General features: G+C 32.0%; 1 protein-coding gene across 2 annotated transcripts; it reads right to left on the reverse strand.

Moving 5' to 3' along the window:
- Nucleotides 1-116: 116 nt before the first annotated feature.
- LOC130648768 (brain-specific angiogenesis inhibitor 1-associated protein 2-like) lies at nt 117-20,274 on the reverse strand. 2 transcript variants are annotated; one of them, XM_057454861.1, is made up of 17 exons: nt 20,112-20,274; nt 19,954-20,026; nt 17,523-17,612; nt 14,317-14,450; nt 12,883-12,927; nt 11,593-11,685; nt 11,238-11,303; nt 10,800-10,886; nt 9,697-9,789; nt 7,731-8,416; nt 6,834-6,897; nt 6,152-6,222; nt 5,418-5,471; nt 4,778-4,941; nt 3,924-4,218; nt 3,646-3,678; nt 117-1,294 (listed from the first exon to the last, which is right to left on the reverse strand). In XM_057454861.1, exons 1-16 carry the CDS (start codon nt 20,157-20,159, stop codon nt 3,663-3,665), a joined length of 2,079 nt encoding a protein of 692 aa, XP_057310844.1. In that variant the 5' UTR covers nt 20,160-20,274; the 3' UTR covers nt 117-1,294; nt 3,646-3,662. The 2 variants fall into 2 exon arrangements, with proteins under 2 accessions (XP_057310844.1, XP_057310843.1); XM_057454860.1 differs by having other exon boundaries at nt 3,646-3,721; nt 20,112-20,273.
- Nucleotides 20,275-21,788: the final 1,514 nt, after the last annotated feature.

Here is a 21,788-nt window from a genome sequence, read left to right on the forward strand (position 1 = left end):
TCCAATTGAGAAAGGCGGGGTGTAAACCTCGTACATATCTCTTCACGTAGAATGTTTTCCTGTTTACACAACCTCATCATGGCAACACTTTTTTAAAGCTCCAAATACACTTTAAAACTCTGGATTTGACTTTTTCCTCCAAGATAACGATAACAGACAATCACATTAAAATTCAACCTTATAAAAAAACTTTTTTTAAAAACTAGAAAAAACAAATTATAAATTGATTTTTTTAAAAAAAAATATAAAAATCACTTCCCATTAAAAAACATATAACAATGCAGTCTTGTGTTCTAAATTCGTGGACACGCTACACAGCATCTTAGAAAAATCAACGTCAAAGGCAGAATTATGAGACCCTGCATCTGTAAAGAATGTTTTTTTGGCTCTCACCAAACTTATTAAAATACAATAAACTGTATAGAATGTCAAGTTGGTTCAAGCAAACAAAACTTTTTCAAAACGTTTCCTCTGATCTTACAAGGCTCATTTCCATTTGGCTGTTTATTCCGCTATAGCAAAAAAAGCTCACGAGATTTTGTCTAAGTGCACATGCGCTACGAAAATAGCCCGTAAGATTTAGCGCTATAGCGAAAAATGCAGTCAAATTGTAAAAACAAGCCTAATAAGAATGGACGAAAAAAATGTTTTTAACTCACTCGCCGTGTACCCTTGACATGTCTATAGAAGATGTAAGGATGCTGATCTTCACTGCATGAATGTCTGACTGAATGGATGCAAAAACACGATGCATTTCGCCGAATGTTCGTTGTTTATGCTACTTCCGTTATAGAACATAAAATCAACTTTTTGAGCCAAAACATTTTTCAAGATTCATCTTGTCACTGGAAAAGTATTATTTGGGATGGTAATCTACCGTAATTTTACGAAAAACATAAACATTATAATTTATATATAATATAAAATAACAATATAAAAGCTCATGGAAAACTTAAAAGTATATTAGCCAACCTGGACTATCGTTTAAACACTAAAGAAACTATTACTATTCTTTATACGAACAGAACACTAATCTCCAACCTCGTGCGCAAACTTAACTGTCTGCAAACGAGGCTGAATCAACTGTACGAGTCTACGTTATATTTACAAAAATAGATAAAAATGTAATATTTTGAAACTAATATAAAATTTGAGAGATATCTGATTAAATAATTTAATATAAACACCGGGAAGGAGGGGTTTCGAACTTTACGAACAGGCAACCCCGAAGAAGACTAGGTGCAACAGGTGGAGCGTTCCAGTTTTCAAACATATCTTTCGTTCATCTGTACGTCTAAAGAAAAATGATAAAATCATAACGCAATGCCACAACAGTATAGTTAGTTGGATAATCGGACGTTTAAAATTTGATATGATGACGTATTTGAAGTGTGATATATTATCACAGGGTGGCAAAAAGTTTACAACCTTTTTCGGCGTTGATCTAATTTGTGGATGGACTAAAATGAGATTTTTCTTGTAGATTAAAGATAATTAACTCCTATATATACGGAGGTGTGGCACCCGAGGGCCAAAATAAGCTGATATCAGCAGCAAATCTCTGAAAATCATAAGGCACAACCACATATTTTTCAAAATTACCCAGAGTTCCTCAACGTTGTCCGTCATTTTGGCTAGCGCTGAAACTTGACTGAGACGCGGTTGGAAGCTCAGGGATCGTGGCTTGAAACTAAAAACATGCAAAGAAATGCCATGAGTAGTGCAAGGGAACGAAGAGGAATTCTTAAGTAATTTTTTTTCATTGGATTTACAAGAATTTGAGGTACCCCACAATGAGAAGTAAAGAACAGAAATGCCTTTCCGATGTCTGATGATGAGGGATGGTCACATCTGGATAATATTTATTTTGTGATTTTAAGCTACCTAGCCAGTACCATGCCAGCACTCCAGGGCACATTTGTTATTAAATAATTAAGTGATAAAGTACAAGAGCTAAATATATTACTTTAATGTAGGTAGCTGCACAAAAGATTTTTACAAGGCATTCTGTCATTTTAGATAAAAATAGCTGGGTAGTTATTTGGACGTCCCATAACAGTGAACATTCAAGACTTTAATATATATCTAGTTAGGTATGCAAGACATTGCATGTTGGTAAACATGTTTCCACGACAAATTGAAACCTATATTTCATAAATAAATTTCTGCATATATAAATAATTTTGTAGATTTTCAGTTTTCTTTTATGAAATAACAAAATTTGGGAAAGTATAGCCAGAAGTAATATTCGCTTTGAAGTGGGATGACCTAAAGTCTTCAGGTTAAGACTTAGTAAAGCGTAAACTGTTTCACATGGAGGACACTTAGTGTAATGTGTTACAAATCCAGTGGAGCACTTATAGCATTAAGGGTATAATATCTTTTTCATAAACCAACATTCACAGGACTTATGATAAAGCCTATTGTTATTTCTGTAAAGCAAATACAGTTGTTTAGCATTTTTCATTTTGCATAAAAAGTTCCTGTGGATATTCAAAAATTAATTGTGAGTGGCACCAGACTGGGCAATTAGTGCAAAGTAAACGTGTTGCAGATCAAGGTGGACAAAAAATAACTTTCTAACCACTTTGTATTTATACGGCATAAAATTTAGATTATGTATTTAGCACTGTGCTTTAGAAGCACATTCCCACTTTCTCTGAGCTGGATAAGGTATTTGGTCCTAAACTTGGGACACATTTTATCTGTTTGAATTATTTTTAATCCTGAGAATCACTTAGAATGTTTTCTGTACACATAGTTTGTCAAAATTTATATGCTGTCAAAAAAATTTATCGGCGTCTCCAAAAATGGCCAAAATTAAGAACTCAGAAACTATGATAGTAGTAAAAAAAGATTTTGGGTTCATTTCATCAAACTGGTTTAAAAATATGTAATACTAAGTTTCAAGTCATTATTCCAATTTTTACTGAAGTAATAGGACTTTTACTTGTGATGTAATGTAAAATGTGATGTAATTTTCCTCTTAAACCACAGTGGGAACCGAGCTTAATAAGTACCAAATTTTATGTGTTCATTTCTTGCGCTTATGAGTGTAACCAAAGTGGCCTCTACGTAAGTCCTAAAAATTTATGTCATTGGCTCACTCTTTACGAATGACACTAAGTAACAAAGGAAAACCATGCTTTGCTATTTCCCGTAACTTATACCGAGATTTGGTTGTGATATATATCAGAATTAATTGTCTTTAAATTTGGCAAATAAAAATTTTTGTTAAAATTGGCGAGTAAATAAGGTATTCATCTTTTTTTCGGAAATCGAGTCATCTTTTAGTAAAAGATACTTAAATATCGTGTCGATTCATTATAACAACTTGTAAATAACCATAAGGCAAAAAATTTCGACCTAGTAATTTCTGCACTTAAAATCCACTTAATCAAAGTAAATACGAAATTCGCACATTTCTCAAAATGTTCATCACGTAAAAAAATTTTTTTCGGTTAAGGTATTTAGGTATATCCCATCCAATGGACGCTAAAAAATACTTTCCCATGTCTGGTTGCAGGAAACACTAAAAGTATCAGTCTTTTCGACACAATTCTTTCTGACTCTTCCAGTACACGTATGTAGAAAAAATTAGTTTTAAAAACAACAACAATTTTAGAGGTGACAAGAATTCTATACCTTCCATTCTGTTTAACTCACAGCAGCTGGAGCCTGAAATGTGATTCCATTAAATGGATTATCATTATTGTCAACACTGCAAATAAAAAATTAAGAAATAAAAACTTTGTACATTTTATGTAATACTCTGTCCGACTTTTTTTATCACAGACAGAAATGGTTTCAAAGTTTTTCTCTGGAGAATGTGGGATATTTAAGGTTGCCACGGCACCCAGATTACACTTCAGGTCAACGTGGCTCACTTATCAAAACAAAGGTTAGAAGTAAATTGAACATACATAGTTTTATCTCCCTCTTGTTCCTCTTCTTCCTCGTCTGACTCAGGTGGTGGTGGCGGTGGGGGTGGCGGCATAGCATCGTAATCTTTCGCAGAGAATTTAGTTCTTTTCTTTTTGGTCATTTTCTCTTCGGTTACATCTTCCGCACTGTCATCAAACGAATCCATATCGTCATGGTTAAAGTCAATCCCTTGAAATGAATTCGAATGCTTTCGCTCGTGGCCATTGGTGGAAGTCTCATTCGCCATGTGTAGCATTTGTGGCATAGAATTTGACGTGGACATCATCGGGATATCTAATCGAAATAAAGCATATCAAGATAAGAGTAGCGCAAAGACAAATAACTTTAATTATGAAACAAAGAAATTAGTTTATTTCCTGCAATTCTCTTCCCCTAAACCCTTTTTTCTGTCAAAAAAATTCAACCTTAATCCCCTTTTGCAAAAAAAATCCGAATTTTGCTTTGATTTATCTTGCAAACGATTGTCTTGCAGTTATTTAGCCATCGTTGGGAAGTGATGTTTTTTTTGTTTTTAGCGCTTTATGAACCACTCTCCCCCGTGGACAATACTGTTGCAATAAATGGCAGACTTTTGAAACTGTTAAACATTCCAATCTTTTTACCACATGTTGTTGAAGATTTTTAGTACCCTTAATGTGACGCACAACAAAAAGCTCTATAACAAAGACTATGATCTAATATTTCAGCTTAATCGTGCACTCTCTCCTTAACCAAACAAAAAGCTCTCGCCAAGTGGTATAATTCGAGTTTAAGTAGCATTTACTGTTAATGCGTACGAACATATATACATATTTTTTCTTTACAGAGGCTACACAAATAAAAAAGAAGATACCTCCATGGCTGTTCGACCTAGCGTGCATTTCATCATTCTGACTTTTAGGGGTCACTAACGATATTTTTCGGCTAGCGCCTCGATGAGATTTTTTCGCCACAGGTGGAGGGTGTTTCTTGTGGGTTGTACCAGTGTTACGTGCAGTGGGTTTAGCTTTTGTTTCCCTACAAATGGATTGCATTGAAATACATTGAAAGCTGTACAATAGATGCACAGCTTCATATTTTTTAAGCACACTTTGCGTGATAGAGATTTTAGTGAATAATACTAAAGAGGGCTAAAGAGATTTGAAATAGTTTACACTAAAGAAGAATAAGGAAATTTGTGGTGGTTTACACCAGAAGAGACTTTAAAGATTTGGAGTGGTTACACCAGGGGGCAATAAGAAGATTTAGAATGGTTACACTACGGAAGATTAAGGAGATTTGGAGTGGTTACACTAGGGAAGATTAAGGGGATTAGGAGTGGTTACACTAGGGAATATTAAGGAGATTTGGGGTGGTTACACTAGGGAAGATTAAGGAGATTTGAAGTGGTTACACTGGGGACAACAAGGAGATTTGAAGTGGTTACACTAGGGAAGATTAAGGAGATTTGGAATGGTTACACTAGGGAAGATTAAGGAGACAAGTACACATACCCAGTGCTAGTTATAATAACTTCTTCTGTGAAAGCAGATGGAAACCATCCCGATCTAAAATAATCGTAAAAACATACGCAAACGAAGTAAATTCAGCAAAAAAAAAACTGACAATCTTGCTACACGCCGCTTAAACGATGGAGATGTTTAAGTCTCCCTAACGTTGGCTTCAATTGAGATCTTAAATCGAGTTGGTCACCTTGTTTTGACGCACATGTGCGTCCTACGGGTTCTAATGGTTAATGAAAATATTGAAATGTAATCCTTCTAGATATTCCAGTCAGCAATTAAATTATTCCCGCTGCTGGTATAATAACTGATTAGCAGTTTGTTCCTGGACGCTCAGGTCGACTTAAAATAGCCAATCAAAACCTTGGGAAAAGAATATCATACAACTGTCGTCACCCCTGTGCTCGAGTCCCTATTTGCTTCACTCAGGAATGAGACCCATTCCTGGACTTCTAGCTTTAGAATGAAAAATCTTGCCGACTCGGTTTAGAAAGACACGTGACATTGCTTTACGCCAATAAAAATATTTAGTGGAAAATTAGTTATTAAGAATGAGAAAAAAAGCAAGCTGTTTTTATTGAAGATTTTTTGAAAGTAAAAAAAACCTAGCTGTCTCGCTTTGGGTTTGTGTCAAAATCGAGATGGCACCTTTAATTTCGATAAAAACGGCTGTTCTATAAATATTCGAATGTGAAAAATCTTCACGTAAAATACACAGAGCATACTTTTTTGTCTTTTCATTTTCTCCGTACTGCCAACCCGCGGTCGCTTCACAAATAGGGAGAATGATGTCATCCTAAAAATGTAGAAAAAAAAATGAAGGTTAACAAATACCAAAATTTTGTGTATCAGAAATGCGTCAATAATTCCAAGTCAACAATGACTCATTTTTTTAGCACTTTATTTAAATCATTCTTATCCATACAATGCTATCGTTTAGATCAGTCTGTTGATGTAATACTTTTTCTAATTACTTTTACTGAAAAATTGTAGAAAACGTATGACCTAAAAAACACAAGCTACAAATTTCACGTGTCGCTTATATTTTTTAACTACTAAACGTGAAATAGTCGACGTGACATTACGAAGGTTACCAACACAAATACTGGAAGTTCGAAGCGAAAAGAATAACGTTTTATGGACAACTTTCTGCTACTTTAAAGCTTCTCTTTCTATTCTTTGATATAATAATTGTATCACTGTATTACAAGTTATATACAGTTAACTTTCACTAACTTGAACTGGAAATACCACACACCATAAAATTGATGTGGTATTCCAACTATCTTAGAACGTATCACAGATCCCTTGACGGTTCAACATAAAAGATTTTGACGTCAATGTATATCAAGCGTATTCAACTGAAGGGTTAGAAAGGGGCGAGAATTGTGCATGTGCATATTTTACCTTTACAAAATTAAGTTGAGACTGGTCCTGCGCAAGATGATCGTACAATGCTCTGAGGCAACTCCTGAAAAATATAAAACGTTGACATAAATATAAAAATATACACGGTAGTATCACTATAATCAATGTTAGCCTCTACTTCTGCTAACGACAGTATCCCTATTATAATTATGCATAATATTTAGGAAGAGGTACATTTAAAAGTCTATTAAAGTAACTAATGAGAGCTGCATATAAGGCCGATTTTTTCATCCAGGCGTTTTTTGACTGCAGCTATCAAACTTTTAGGATTTAGGAAGGCTACACAAAAAGAACAAACTGACAAAAATACGGGAGGACATTGATAGATCAAAAACTTGATATATAGAAATCTTGTTTTTAATATTCAGTATAAGACTCTAAATATTTCCAATTTTTATTAACTAAATCCTCGATGTTTCAAATTTTTTAGACAATAATTTAGTCATGCATAACTTTCGCGTAGTTTTAAAAAGGTGACCAGTTCTATTTTGTGAAGAGATGTAGTTAAGGGAAATTTTTTGGCGTGCGTTTTGATAAAGCGTTTTAAAATAAAATTATTAACGACAGGAGGCAAATTTAAATTTTGTTAAATTTCAAGGAAGGGTTTTTTATTACTCTCTGTTTTGCATTTTACCATACTAGTCATCAAATATTATCTATGCCATAATAGACCAGGTCTATGTTATAATGATCGCTATGGGCGCTAAAAATGGTAGCGTAGCAGCGTGTAGTTTATTAAGATTATATGTTTCCGGTCTATGTCCTATCACAAAATTAAATACATACAAAATACACTGAAAAAAGAACTCGCCAAATAAATCCGCGCATATATTTAAAAATTAAAATAACCAAGCTTCTCAAAATTAAGGAACTTACTTTGAAGTGGGGTCATCAGCCGGCGGTTCATTCAACTTCTGACTTAACTGATTCTGTATCATTGCTAACCGTGACGCAAAATCAGATGATGAATCAGCACCTTCTGTCAAAGCATTGGGTATACTCCGTTTCATCCCATCACACACTGCACTCTCCGTCCGATTTAGCGTCACCTTCTGGTCATTTAATTCTTTTCTTGGAGCAGTGAAAGAATGACTGCGTGCAGCCAAGCTGTTCTCATCGTGTTTGTTCAACACAACTAAATTAGCATATTCACTCCGTGTTGGACTAGCAGCAGCCGTGTGAAGCTTGGGAGGTTCATACATTTTTATCTGGATTGTTTCACTAGTAGGACTACCACCGTGGGCTGCAGTGCTCAAATCATCATCAGTAATCGACCTTGGTGGCATCGAAAACGAGGGACTATGAAGGCTACTTATGCCGGGTGTACCCGGGGCTCTTCTGGTTGGTGTGTTACTATGACTCCCATCAGATAGGTTAGAAACCGAGCTAACAGTTACCGCTGACAGACTTGGGCGAGAACCTCCTCTTGATGAACGACCATCGAAGGTGCTGTATTTAGTTGGGAAATGGTTGTTGAAAGATTTGCCTCGTTTAACAGCTTCTTTTTTGTCCGAACGAGACATTTTTCTTTTAACAGTGCCCATTTTGTATCCAGTGGGATTCTACGACAAGAAATGAGCATATTAATAAATTCCAACTCAGAATTTTTTTTGAATTGAGAACATGTTGTCCATGGGAGTTATTGTATGCAGATGATTTGGTTCTCATAGCAGAGTCGATGGAAGAATTAGTTGAAAAGTTTGAGAAGTGGAAGAATTAGTTGAAAAGTTTGAGAAGTGGAAGAAAGGGCTAGAAGAGAAAGAGCTAATTGGAACACAGCAAAGTCCAAAGTCATGATTAGTAGCATTGCAGCCAAGTGTGACCTTGTAGTTGGAAAGTGGCCTTGTGGAGTTTGCAGGAAAGGGGTTGGTAGTAACTCAATTTTTTGTCAGACTTGCAAGCATTAGGTACATAAGAAGTGCAGTAGTATTGGTGGAAAGTTTAAGAGCTGACATTCAGTTTGTATGCAAGCGTTGCAAAGGTGAGACTATAGAGAATGAAGTATTTCCAGCTTCAATGATGTACAACAGTGGCTCGTTAGAGATAGTTGAGAACTTCTGTTACTTAGGTGATATGTTGGGCAGTGAAGGGGGTGTTGGAAGACGTGTTACTTGCAGGATAGGTTCTGCTTGGAAAAAGTTCAAAGAGTTACTTCCTTTGTTGACTAGCAGAGTCTTGTCAATTGAGTTAAAAAGGTAGGTTGTATGAGGCTTGTGAAAAAGCGCTATGTTGTACGGTAGTGAGACATGGGCAGTGAAGCAGGTAGATCTTGACCGTTTAGAAAGGATGATATGAGAATGGTTAGGTGGATGTGTAACGCCAGTAAGAGACAGAAAGAGTTCAGATGAGCTAGGAAGCAGGCTAAGTATCCGTAGAATTAAAGATGTTATCCAGATAAGAAGATTGAATTGGCTGGGGCACTTAAAAAGAAAATTAAGCCGAGAATGATGATGATGATGATAATGATGACAACACTTAGATAAATGCTGACAAAATATCACCTCACTGAAAACACGTACATGCTAATTAGGATCCAGGATCATTTTTCTACATCTTTTATCCCTCTCAAAACCGTAGCTACTTTACTAAGAAAACACACTGCAGCTTATAAAGAAGAAGGGCTACTTTTCTTTTGCGAAACCACCAAAACCAGCTATTGTTTTAAAACACTGTTGAAATCATTCTCATATGGTAGCTGTAATTCTAGGAGATATCGACTTTACAACTGCAATAGTGAGATTTGAACCAGGGTTCATGAGCAAAATGCTCTACCATTAATCCACTACTGCGAAGTACAATATTACAACTTTCAAAACTATGTGTTTCAAAATAAAATCCTTACAGCTATAATGGCTTCACTATCTTCTGGCAGTTCTGTAGGTTTAGCAATGTATTGTTGCCAGTCTGGAAGCTTTTGGTTTATAAAGTTTGAAATCTAGAAGAAGAAAAAATCAAATTGTTGTGTTAGTATCGGTGTTGGCATCACCGTGTTTTACATCCTTTAATCAGTTTAATTTTTGGACCATTTTAGTCAAAACAAACATTTAGGCATCCGGAATTTTTTTTTTTTGATGTCGTCTTCCTATCAAATTTTTTTTTTGTTTTTATGACTGTGCTATAGTTTATCCAGGGGCATTACGTTGCAAGGTAAGCACGCTTGTTCCTAATAAATGCAAATTCAATTATAAGCATAACTGATAGAACAGACTGTAAAAATCAATGCAATGTATCTGAACAATTCTAACATTCCTTGCATTTTTTTTAAATAATAAAATTACTGAAAAGAACTGATATTATCTTTCCCAACTTTCTCCTGACATTTCGACTAATTTCAGAAATTCCGAATTTTTACATTCCTGAGAGGGAACACTCTGCAAGTAACATGAAAATGATATCATTTTACCTAACCACCTCACTGGCTTTAAAAGAACTCGATTTTGATGTCTACAAAAAGATACTATTTTTCTCAGACTTTTTAAAACTTGAGTTTGAAATCTACATAACCAGCATCAAGATGAAGACTTAACACCTGAACTGTATATGAACAATATATCACTCGTCTAATCTCAGAAGGAGTAGATAACTAAATCACTCATCAACAACATGAAACAACCTGAGTAAAGATTAGACAGTTAAAATTCATTCCCTGATGTTCCCTGGCGACTATCCCTGATTAAGGATGTGATGCTCCCTTACTTTTCAGACGCTATGAACTCTGTCCTAAATGCAGCAGTGCTTGCAATAAATCATTCTCCTTCTATATGTTATAAAATATTATTAAACGTATTGTAAACAATAGCATGTTATAACAAATAACTATTTTGTTTGCCCCTATGGCTCAATTTTGGTCACTAAAAAATATCTTAATAGCGTTAGAATGGTCAAACCACATGTACATTTCAAAACAGCTGATACTTGCATGTTTCTCTATAAAATCTTACTTACCCTGTTGTTGTATATGATCATTCCTCTTCCATATGTACACATACGCTCAGCAACAAAACAATAAACCCTTCGTTCTTCAATTAATGCCTAAAAATGGTTTTATTAAAATCCTTTATCAAAAAAATTTATGTCTTAACACAACATGATGCTAAAATCTGTTTGGATACAGTGAATACATTAACAAAGGGGCCAGGAAAGTGTATAAAGTAGGAAGATTCTGAATAATAAGTAACCCAGAACTTTAAATGAGATTGGTCCAGCATGTTCGAGAATAGTTTCTGGGGCAAAACACAGAGGTAGATAGACTTGATGGTGAATTTCAAAATAAGAGCAATTAAAGCTTTGTAGGGTAACAATGTTATCAGTCTCCGAATTTCTTGCGAATGGAATTTTTACAACATAAAAAGACATCCTATATAAACGGCTATAGTAGCATACCTTTCGCAAACCTTCTTCCCGAACTTGTTTTAATTTCTTTTCCTCCTCGTCCAAAGTTTGCACACTCTAAAAAAAAAAAAAAATTCTTTAAAATTTGCAAATTGAATCTGAAAATCTTTGTTTGCTAGAATTCAAGAAAACTGCAATTTTTTGAACGGATTCTTCTCGTGATATAATACAAAAGTTTGTCGTGTTTGTAAAATTTATTTTTTGGAAAATATACTAAAATTGTCTGGTTTGCAAAATATTCTACAATTAGATAGATAGGCAAATTTTTATTGGAGATATAATAGGACAGGGACAAAATAATCTTTAAGAAAAATTACTTCCCCTAAAAGTAAGACTTTGTACATACCAATTTTTCTTTTTCTTCTAATTTTGGTGATTTCTTTTTTCGTATACTTTTCTTTTTGATCTTCGAAACAGTAGTCCTTGCTTTCTCTGTGAGCTGAAATATCAATTTTGGCTGTCTGATTTCCAGAAAAAAGTTTATGGATAACATATTTTACATACAAATGCAGTCAGCCGAACTTTATCGTTAGTGTATTTAAAAGGCTTTGGCCCTATAGGATATAAAAATATAACAAGCACTTGGGTAAACAATCACCCAGTATACAGGAGAGATTACGTGCCTCATTATGTTCACCGAGAAACAATAATTCTGTTCATTTTTTTTAAAATCTAATATATTCTAGCCAATTGACAAGTTCCATTTCTTGACTAATGCTCCACAGACAGTTAGTTGGCTATAAAAGCTCTGCTTTGGAAGATGTATAAGCTAGGTAAACAATGTTGAAAATGTGGTGGCCACAGTTTCTGTTTTTTAGCCTTGTCAAACTGCATTTTAGCCATTGTGTCTGTATTAAAAGACAGACAACAACAAATTATTTTGTGGCAGCCACAAAATAAATTTTAGGTAAGAAAAAAAAAAAGATTTCTTAATCCAAAAACCTACTATTAGTAGAAATCTAAGTATTTATATATCTTCCCATGAGATGAAAATAAGTAGACTTTGGATGAACCTACCAGTAAACATTAAAAAAGATCTATGACTCCAGATAATTTAAAAATTTTTTACATGCAAACATAGTAACAACATTTTCATAACCTTCATTTAAACTTCCTAACAGCTTTAAATAAAGTCTGTTGTGATAAGACAGCACCAAATTTAGTAAAATATAGACTAAAACATTCAACAACAAATCAAGCACGCAATATAGTTTCATCTTTAACTACAAATTTTTACTTTTCTATCCTTACTTACAAATTTATTTAGTAAGTTCAGTAAAAATATGAAATGATAAGAACATGTTCTTCACATGTTACATTTTTGCTATTTTGATGTTCAATTTTTTTTGTTTAATTGTTTGGTGTGTGTGAACCTGTGGTCGAGAAATGTATTCCATTGTTTTTATTATTGAGCCACCTATATGGAACAGGTGACTCAATTACATGTAAATCAGCACTCACAAAAGATTAATTAAAATTGAATAATATTAAGGATTTTTTATAGAGTAAAACAAGGGTCTGACCTTCAAATAAACAGCTACTGTTAAAGAAAACTTTATGTTTCTCTAATATTAAAGATATAAAAGTTCTGAATATTAATATAAAGTGTAAAAATAAATGAAAGATTAAAACCTACTTCTGTTTGTATTTTGTTTTCACTGTTGTAACTTTTATGTGTGCCCTGCAAAAAGTAAAGTATGTTATATGGGTATATTATTGATGGTACAGTTTAAAAAAAAAGAAAAAAGAAGCTTTCTGGCTTGTTAATTGATAATCCTTTCTTAATTACAGTCTGTCCATATTGCATAAGGTAGATAGAAATATACAGAAGAGAAAATTGGTGTAACATTTAAAGATGAACTTGTTTAAGGTGACGTTATACCTTTTGAGCATGATTTCTTAAATCGCGATTTTTCAGCGATAGTTAATTAAAGTTTATTCATTCATACATCACCAAAAAGCATTTTTAAACACCTATCAAATGATATAAAAATAATTTTTAACTTTTTAACTCCTGAAAAGTACAGAGACATTTTTGAAACACACCCTGCCTTCAAAAAAGTGACTTCATTTACAAAACTACTTCGTTTCCAAATCTAATCCGATGTTCTTTAGAATCGTGATAGATGTATGTAAAAACATTTTTCAATTATTTTCCACAAAGAAGATAAGAGATTTGAAATGTAATAGATGGTATACAAAAAAAGCAACACTACGAAAAAGTGTTTTAAAGATTTTTTAAAATATCACACCTTTCAAGCATACTCATGATGATGGTGATACTTTCACACTTCCGAGGTGATGAATATTCAAAAGGTTGTCTTTTTAAATTTTATTATTCGCAAAGACGTGACTGAGAATGCAGATGGTATTTCTTTTTGGAAAGGAAATATAATTTATTTTTAAAAGTTATACGCAAGAGGATGATAAGTGTTAAAAACATTCACTCTCAACTCTTATTCAATTTGAAGTGTGAAAGACCGATCAGAAAAAAAAGTTAGTTTTTTGGATAAAGTCAATATTCCTTTTCGAAAAATAAATAAATAGTTTCACCATTGGAGAGATCGTCGTTTCTTTAGTATAAATAAAAAAAATATCATTTTTTGATACAATAAAGGTATACCGTCACCTTAAAGTTTGCAGTAAAAATCTAAGTTTTGGCTATTTCTATACTCTTAACTAGCTGAGCTAAAATGTTTAACAGACAAGCTTGCTTTTCTAATACAAAGTGACTAAAAGGTAGAGAATCTAATAATGTAACCATCATCTTAAAACAAAAACCACATTTATGGAGTAGTTACTGGGATATAGGAACATAGAATTATATAGTTGAGTATGTTAACATCATGAAGCTAATGATCAATAAAAAAAAGAAAGCTGGGCAGCTATGAGCTGTCTTGTCCAGAATAAATTATCTTTGCTCCAACTAAGTGAGCTGCCCAACCTCATCTGGTTATAAAGCTTCAACTGGATATATGGACTGACCTGATTATAGGGCCAGCATAAAAGCCTTTGGCTGCCAGCCCTGGGTCTATATATTATATTCAGGATGTTATGGCATAACATTTACCTTCATGTTGTTAATTTCAATTTCTGCTCGACTTTCCAGTGGGATTATGACTTCATTTATAAATAACTTTGTTAATTCCAATTTCATATTTTCTATCTCCTTATATGCATCAATTATATCTTCAATAACTTCACCTAAACACAAAATATTCCCGTTAAAATACAGAATATTTATTGTGGTTATTAGGGACATAGAGAAGATCATGTTTTGACACGCATGATTCGTGATTAAAAGCCATCACTTACATCACCAAGATAATATTAACGATTGTGTGTGTGTTAGGTTGGTCACGTAATTGTGACATAAAGATATTCCATACAAAAATTGAGTGAAGGTTACATGATAAGTCTTATTGGATCAATCTAACCAATCAGAAAAAAACTTGTGTAAACAGAAAAGGTTTTATAAGTTCTCTAAAATGTATGTGTTTGGTTTCTCAGACTAGTCGTCCATACTCTTGGAACAGTTTTTAAATATTTTCTTGAAGAATTTTGAAAGTAAAATGTGTATAAAAATTAATAGTAACAAAAGTAGTTCTTTTAAAAAGAGCTATCAAAGAGGAAAAATTTTAGAAAAGGGGGAAGCCTTGTTTTTCAAAATTGACTAAAAGTTTGTTTTAAGCACTGTGTCATTGTCTATTTTAAAGGGCTCATTTTTTTCATATTTTCTCGCTTATTCTACTGAAAATTCACAATGCTGCTATTCTAGTTAAACAGTTACAATATCTACTGTAAAAAGACAATTTTTATATAAAAAAACTAATTTAAATTGATCCTGTATACCAGGTACACAATGTATACAATCTGCATTTAATTTTATAACCTTTTACTAATTTCTAATTAACTCGTTTAGTTAAACTTATGGTGTATTTCAGCAATAACTTTCCTTTTTTTCATTATTGCTTTTCAAGATAAATTGGAAACATTTGCATGAACTTTTAGTAAGCATTGCATAAAGAAAATATATAGGCATGGTTTAGGGAATCTGACAGAAAAACTAATCAGCAGGTCACAATTTGCAACATAGCAGGTCAATCATTCCATTCATTCAAGTTAAAATTGCAAATCCTAAATTGCAAATTTTATAATGGTTGTTGCAACAAAATCAATAGCACTTGTTCAAAGATAATAGCTATGTAAAGACTTTTTTCTCTACAGTCAGCAAATTTTTGCAAAATGACTTTATATTTCTAATTTCAATCCTGCTGATGATAAAGAGGCTTAAGAATCTTTGATATTTTTAAATGCAACATTGGGTTTCGTGCTGATATAAGCCTTAAAATTTTTTTTTTCTTACAGAAAAATCAATTCCGGCATACTCCATTATAAAGAACAGAAATGAAAACACTGGGAGAACAAAATACTTAACCCTATTTGTGCTGGGGGGGAGGGGGGCTGATTTAGCCCACCCCCACTTTTTTTAATAACTTTTTATGTGTTTATAGTTACAACTTTAAATTTGGTGAATTTTCATAACTTTTATTTAGCTTTATTTTCCTAAAAACTTTTTTAGGGAATTATGCCGAAGTGTTGCCATGGCAACACCTTTTTTATGTTGAGTAAAATTCTAAAAAAAAAATTTACATGTTTTTAAAAGCTTTAATGACTTCTTAGTTTATCTTATTATATTATTTTGTGATTCTATTATTATTGTTACTTAATTTATCATAATTATACAATCGTTAACAAAATTCAAAGTTAGTGCTTTTTTCTATATGTCACCGAATTTCATCACCAAAATTGTCATCACCAAAAAATGCTGGCGTCATCACTTTTTTTTTTTCACTAAAATACCTAAACAACACTTGTTGTAAGTTTCAACAGACAACAATTGTAGAAATTACGCTGGGTAGGGGGGTCGAATCAGCCCCCCAGCATTGAGGAGCCCCTAAAATTAAATTAACTTAATTAATTAAATAAACCATAAAAACAGTGAAAGGGAGTAGAAACACAAAAGTGATAGTAGCTATAAACAAGTCAGAATAACATAACAACTCAAAAACCACAACTATTATGGTTGAACTATTATTTATATAATTGCTTTCCGGAAGTGGTCAGCAATCTAACGTGGATTGCACAAAAACATTCCACTCCTTTTGATTAGACAGTTCATTATTTTCTATGAATTAAAAGGAATAACAGATTTGATTTTTTTAAATATTTGACTTTGTGGATACAAACAGTCAATCAATCCATGTCTTAAATAAAAAACAAAAATATTATGAATTTGATTTACTTTTGATTTTTTAAATTCTTATCATTATCGCTATTCATCTTTAAATCATACCAAAATTTTAAATGAAAAATTATGATCTGGAAAAAACAAGTAAGTATTATTTACAATACAATGAAAACTTTAACAGATAATCATTTTTTTATGTGTAGGTTACAATATAATACACACAAATTAATCAAATAACGAAAAACGCTCAGTGCACACAACAGTTGTACAAATAAGAAAAGAGAAAATAATATATAAAATATATTGACAAAAATAACAGTCATTAGTTTGGGTGAAGTCAGGTTAAATACAAAAGTAAACAAAAATACAGTTTTAATCCTGTGCTATTAAGTTTTTGTTTCCACTAGACACCATGTTTGTTTATTTAATATGAAAATTATATATGTTGATAAAATTAGTGACGTTTGTAACAAGAGTGGTATTTTTCGCAAAACCACTTTACCCTAAACATTTTGTAATTCAAAAAGACTTGCATAAAAGGCACATTTTTCTTAGATACTAAAAGAATTAAGTAAAATAGAAAAAAATTTGACGACACACTGACTTTTCTGGACATTGCTTATTTTTCCACTTTTTAATAACACTATATAAACCTTTATAAAAACAATGAGAGCAGAAACTATAAATAGATCACTTTTTCTCTCTAAGTGTAAAAAGATTTCGATGTGGTTAAAACAGTTTTCTGATTGTCAGCAAATAATATCAAAGACTGCTAACCAATGGAAAATCCACAGGTTTGCTAAGCAGAAATTATTTAATCTATGGGAAAGCCCAAAATGAAGCTGAACACAGCCATTTAAACACAGAAAATATGGCTATCATTATAGAGAAACGTCAGTTGCCCCCCTGTGAAAGAATTTACTGGTCCTTCAGTCGTCAAATTTTTTATTTTTGTTTGTCGCAAGGATTTCTACAACGCCATTTTTAACAAAATACGACAATTATATAGAGATACAAAATCATACCTAATTTTTTAGTTGCACCTTGTGACACAGTTGCAGCATTTGCAACATTTTGCATTGATTCAATGAACATAACAGCCAGGTTACATGTAGCTAAAATAAACATTAAAGTATATTATATGCTTAAGAAACTGACCAAAGATTAAGATCTTTGTAACAGCTTTGCACAATATGCATCCCACTCAATTGGTATTTTAGCAAAATGCTTATGAAACTTTTAACCTGAGATAAATAAGATAGCTTTGACAAAGTAAAAAAATATTACATGTGCTTGCCTGCAATTAACATAAAAATGTTAACAAAAAATGACTTTTTATAAAATCAAGAATAATGATTTGACATTCGCACGTGGTGCTGGCAAAAGTACTAAATTTTATCAGATTCTTTTTGCTAGTAATTTGCAGAAGCAACTTATCTTACTGATCCCAATGCGCTCCTTTTTGCACTTTTGGAAATGATTTTTTTGTTGAAGAAAGCGAAAATATGACACACACATTATAATACTTTTAAAAGGTCAAAAATGTTTAAACTATTTAAGGGATAGTTTATTCAAATGCAATTTATTTGAGAATGACATTTGTTTTACGGGGTCTCCATTATTATCTGCAAGTTTGTATTTTGGCAGATTACAAATTTAAAATACACAATTTTTTATAAGCAAATCATTTATAAGCAACTGAACTGGATTTAAAATAAAAATAAATAAGCAAATTCAGTTCTGTACAAAAAGCAACACAAAAAAATATTTGTTGTGAAAATATAAAGAAACACGTTTTCAAAACAAAAGAAATAAAACTCCAAGAAAAAATACTCTGTTGCACACTTCAGTTTACTTTTGTTAAGAACTTTCTTTGACCAAAAATTTGACTTCTTTTCTTTTCTTCCCTTCTTACATGTATTATGAAAATTAAGCAACCATTATATAAATCTAAATATTGACTAAAGCATTAAGCATCTGACCAAAATTCTAAGTTACTTATAAAAAATCTTGGAGAGTTCCTTTTAAAAATAATACAAAAATGGTTATATATATTTAGTTTAACTGATGATAACAATTCATGGTGAACTCAGAAATTTTTAAACCCATACATATACATAAACCCAAACTTATACATAATTTTTGAAAAAAATTTATGAACACTGAACGCAATTTTTCAATGCTATAAATAACAATTCTTGCGTAAACAATGTCATGCAAGGGTTAGACATTAAAACACCATATCAATATCTGTGCATACTGTAAAACATAAACAATATGTCATTAATGTGCAAAAAAATCTATGTAAATGTAAATTCCATGACTTTTCTGTGAATTTTTTTAAAAGGTGATTTGTATTAATTATTCCAGCCCAAACATAGTGCAATGATATTTATTAACTGTTAGGATTGTGATATCTTAATTGTACGGAAAAAGGTATATATTTTATAAGAAATTTTAAGTTTTAGCAGGTTCAACAATGCAGTGTTGCACATTTGATTTATACAAGGTAAATACAATGTCACAATGCTAAACTTATTTCTTTTTTTAATTTTGCAAAATAAAAGGAAATAAATAGTGACCACCTTTTGTAAATTAATATAATATATACATTATTATTCATGTAATTATTGTTTTATAAACAGTTTTTTAACAGCAAATGTGCAACAAAACATTTTAAAACAAAATAAGGAATAGCCATTTGAGTTTATTCTTAGCGCTAATTAGCAATTAATTTGTCAAAGAAAAAGGTCTCTAAGCAATTTATACAAAGTGTAATTAAGACCTTACAAACCTAACAACAGGGATTTAAATTGATCCAGAGATATTAAATTTTTATGATATCCACTTGAATGAATAAAAAATAAACTTTAAAAAAAGTTTAAAAGAACATTTGTTTAGGATGTTAACAAAACAAATTATTTGATTTGAGTCATATATTAACATAATTTTACCAAGCTATCTTATAAAATAAATCATGCATATATATACTCTTTATCACCATAAGGCTACCTTAAGAATTGGAGAAAATAAAAACCATCCAAAAAAACTTGCCATATTGTTGACTTTTATTTGCATAATAAAAAATCAGCCCTGTTTTTGTTTTAACAATTTTAACATAAAAAATGTTGACATGATTGAATTAAATAAAATTCCACGTAGCTAACAATTGTAAGGAACTTTCATTGTTAAAAATCATGCAAAGTGGTTGCTGCTTATAGCTAGCGATATAAAAAATTAGTGTGGCTAAAGCAAATCAAGCTAAAGGGTTTATTAACAAAACTAACAGAGATACCAAGCTAACTAAATCATATGTATATATATATATATATATCCTTTTTAATTGTATTTATGTAGCTAGCTGCTAGCAAAGCACAATGGCAAGTTTTCATTTAGCTAGCTATAAAAAACGATATATCACACAGTATATGTATTGGGAAATGTTTATATACATACTTTGAACAGACTTTTGATAAATTTTTGCATTTGCAACCATCTGTCGAAGCATAGGACTTAGGTTAGTGACATTCTAAAAATGAAACACAGCTCTTTAACTAACCATAGTGTCTAGCTTGATTTGACTTTTCATAAATAAACAAAACATCTTATTTTACCTGAAAAGTAGTATTAGCTAAATTATGAAGTTCGTTTAAATCTTCCATCTTTTAAAAGTTACAAATATTATTTTAGTTAAACATCTTGAAATTTATATGTTGTGATCTTTGACTGTTCCCGCTGTGTTATTTTGATGTAGCGGTAGCCGACATCAGGTTGGCCGTTATACTATTAATATAGTATCGTCATTCATTAATTTACGTTAATTTCTAGATCTATCAGCAACTTGGATAAATATACCGGATTGGTTTTCCATGCGGGCGCGTGTCAAGCACATCCGAGAAGGTTTTTAGACATTTTGTGTAAAAACTTCTCGTGTCCTTCTTATGCGGACAGGTAACGTAGGGTTCTATCATTAAACATAATTTTTACACTTTTTTCTAAAATAGCTGAAAATAAGAACAAAATAAGAACAATGGCTAGGGGAAATATTACTGATATTCTTTATGGGAAATCTTTTGAATATTTTTGCAGAATCAGGTGTTGCAATTTTGTGAAAGTTGTACCAAAATCTAGTATCGCAAATATTTGTAACGCAGCGAAACATATAAAAACAAAAATGCTCAAAATATAAAAAACAAAATAGAAACAATTTCAGGCTGAACAAGTAAGAAAATAAGAACACATCAAGCTGAAGTCAAATTTTCTGATTCTTTTTGTGAAAGTATCATCAAAGTCCAAAAACGTAACATATTTCACTCTAAATTTTATTTTTTCGGCCAAGAATTCCTGACTACACCCGTTCAATTGGTAGTCACGTTAATAACGGATACATGATATAACCCTAGATTAAGACTGTGAACTTCCACAGAACCGAAACGATAGAAAAACAACCAAATGCTATGAGAATAAACAAAATAAAACGTATGTGTCATAATTTTTTTGTAGTAACACTAGATGTTATTTCCTTACGTTTTTACATTCTAAAATACGTGTGTCATTTTTCTTTTATAACCTGGTTAAGCAGTCGACTTTTACGATATATCAGGTATGGGTATGTCAGAATTTCTGAGAAGACGACGGTGTTGTCACAAAACAAAATGAGAAGATTTGAGGACATTTCCATATTCTTCCAAAAAAATTGAGAACATTTAAAAAAGGCATGCCTCCTCAAAACTCCTCAATATTCCTTAATTTTAAAAAGTCTTCTCAAAACTCCTCTAAAAGTAGAGGAGTCTCCGCAAACTTTAATGTTACAACCTGTGGCATGTTTGTATTTTCAAAATGCATAGTAATGCCCTGCATATCCAAAAGGAAAAAATCCCTGGGAAAGAGAATATATTATTAACACTGGAAACCCAGCAGTTTTTTTGCTCACACGCACAGAGTAATATCACGTTTTGTTTATACAATATTCATTTTTTCATTGCATAAGATATCATTAATAATGAAAAAAAAGACGTAATTGTCAATAAACTGTCCACCTCTGTGAACACCAATCCCAAATCTATAAATCTATATATTCTTTTCTCTCAAGAATAATTTTGAAGATGACAGCAAAAGAAATATAGACAGCCAATCTTTCTGATGAAAATGTTTTAAATTCTATAAAAATTACAACATAAGCCTGTTGATTAAATTCGTGACATTGTTTTTTGACACATTGTATGAAAAAAGCACAGCGCGATATATTACTGTTGTTATTTAAGGATATGACATATAGGCGAGTTAACAAC

This window comes from Hydractinia symbiolongicarpus, chromosome 7, assembly GCF_029227915.1.
Source record: "Hydractinia symbiolongicarpus strain clone_291-10 chromosome 7, HSymV2.1, whole genome shotgun sequence".
Classification (NCBI taxonomy): Eukaryota; Metazoa; Cnidaria; class Hydrozoa; order Anthoathecata; family Hydractiniidae; genus Hydractinia; species Hydractinia symbiolongicarpus.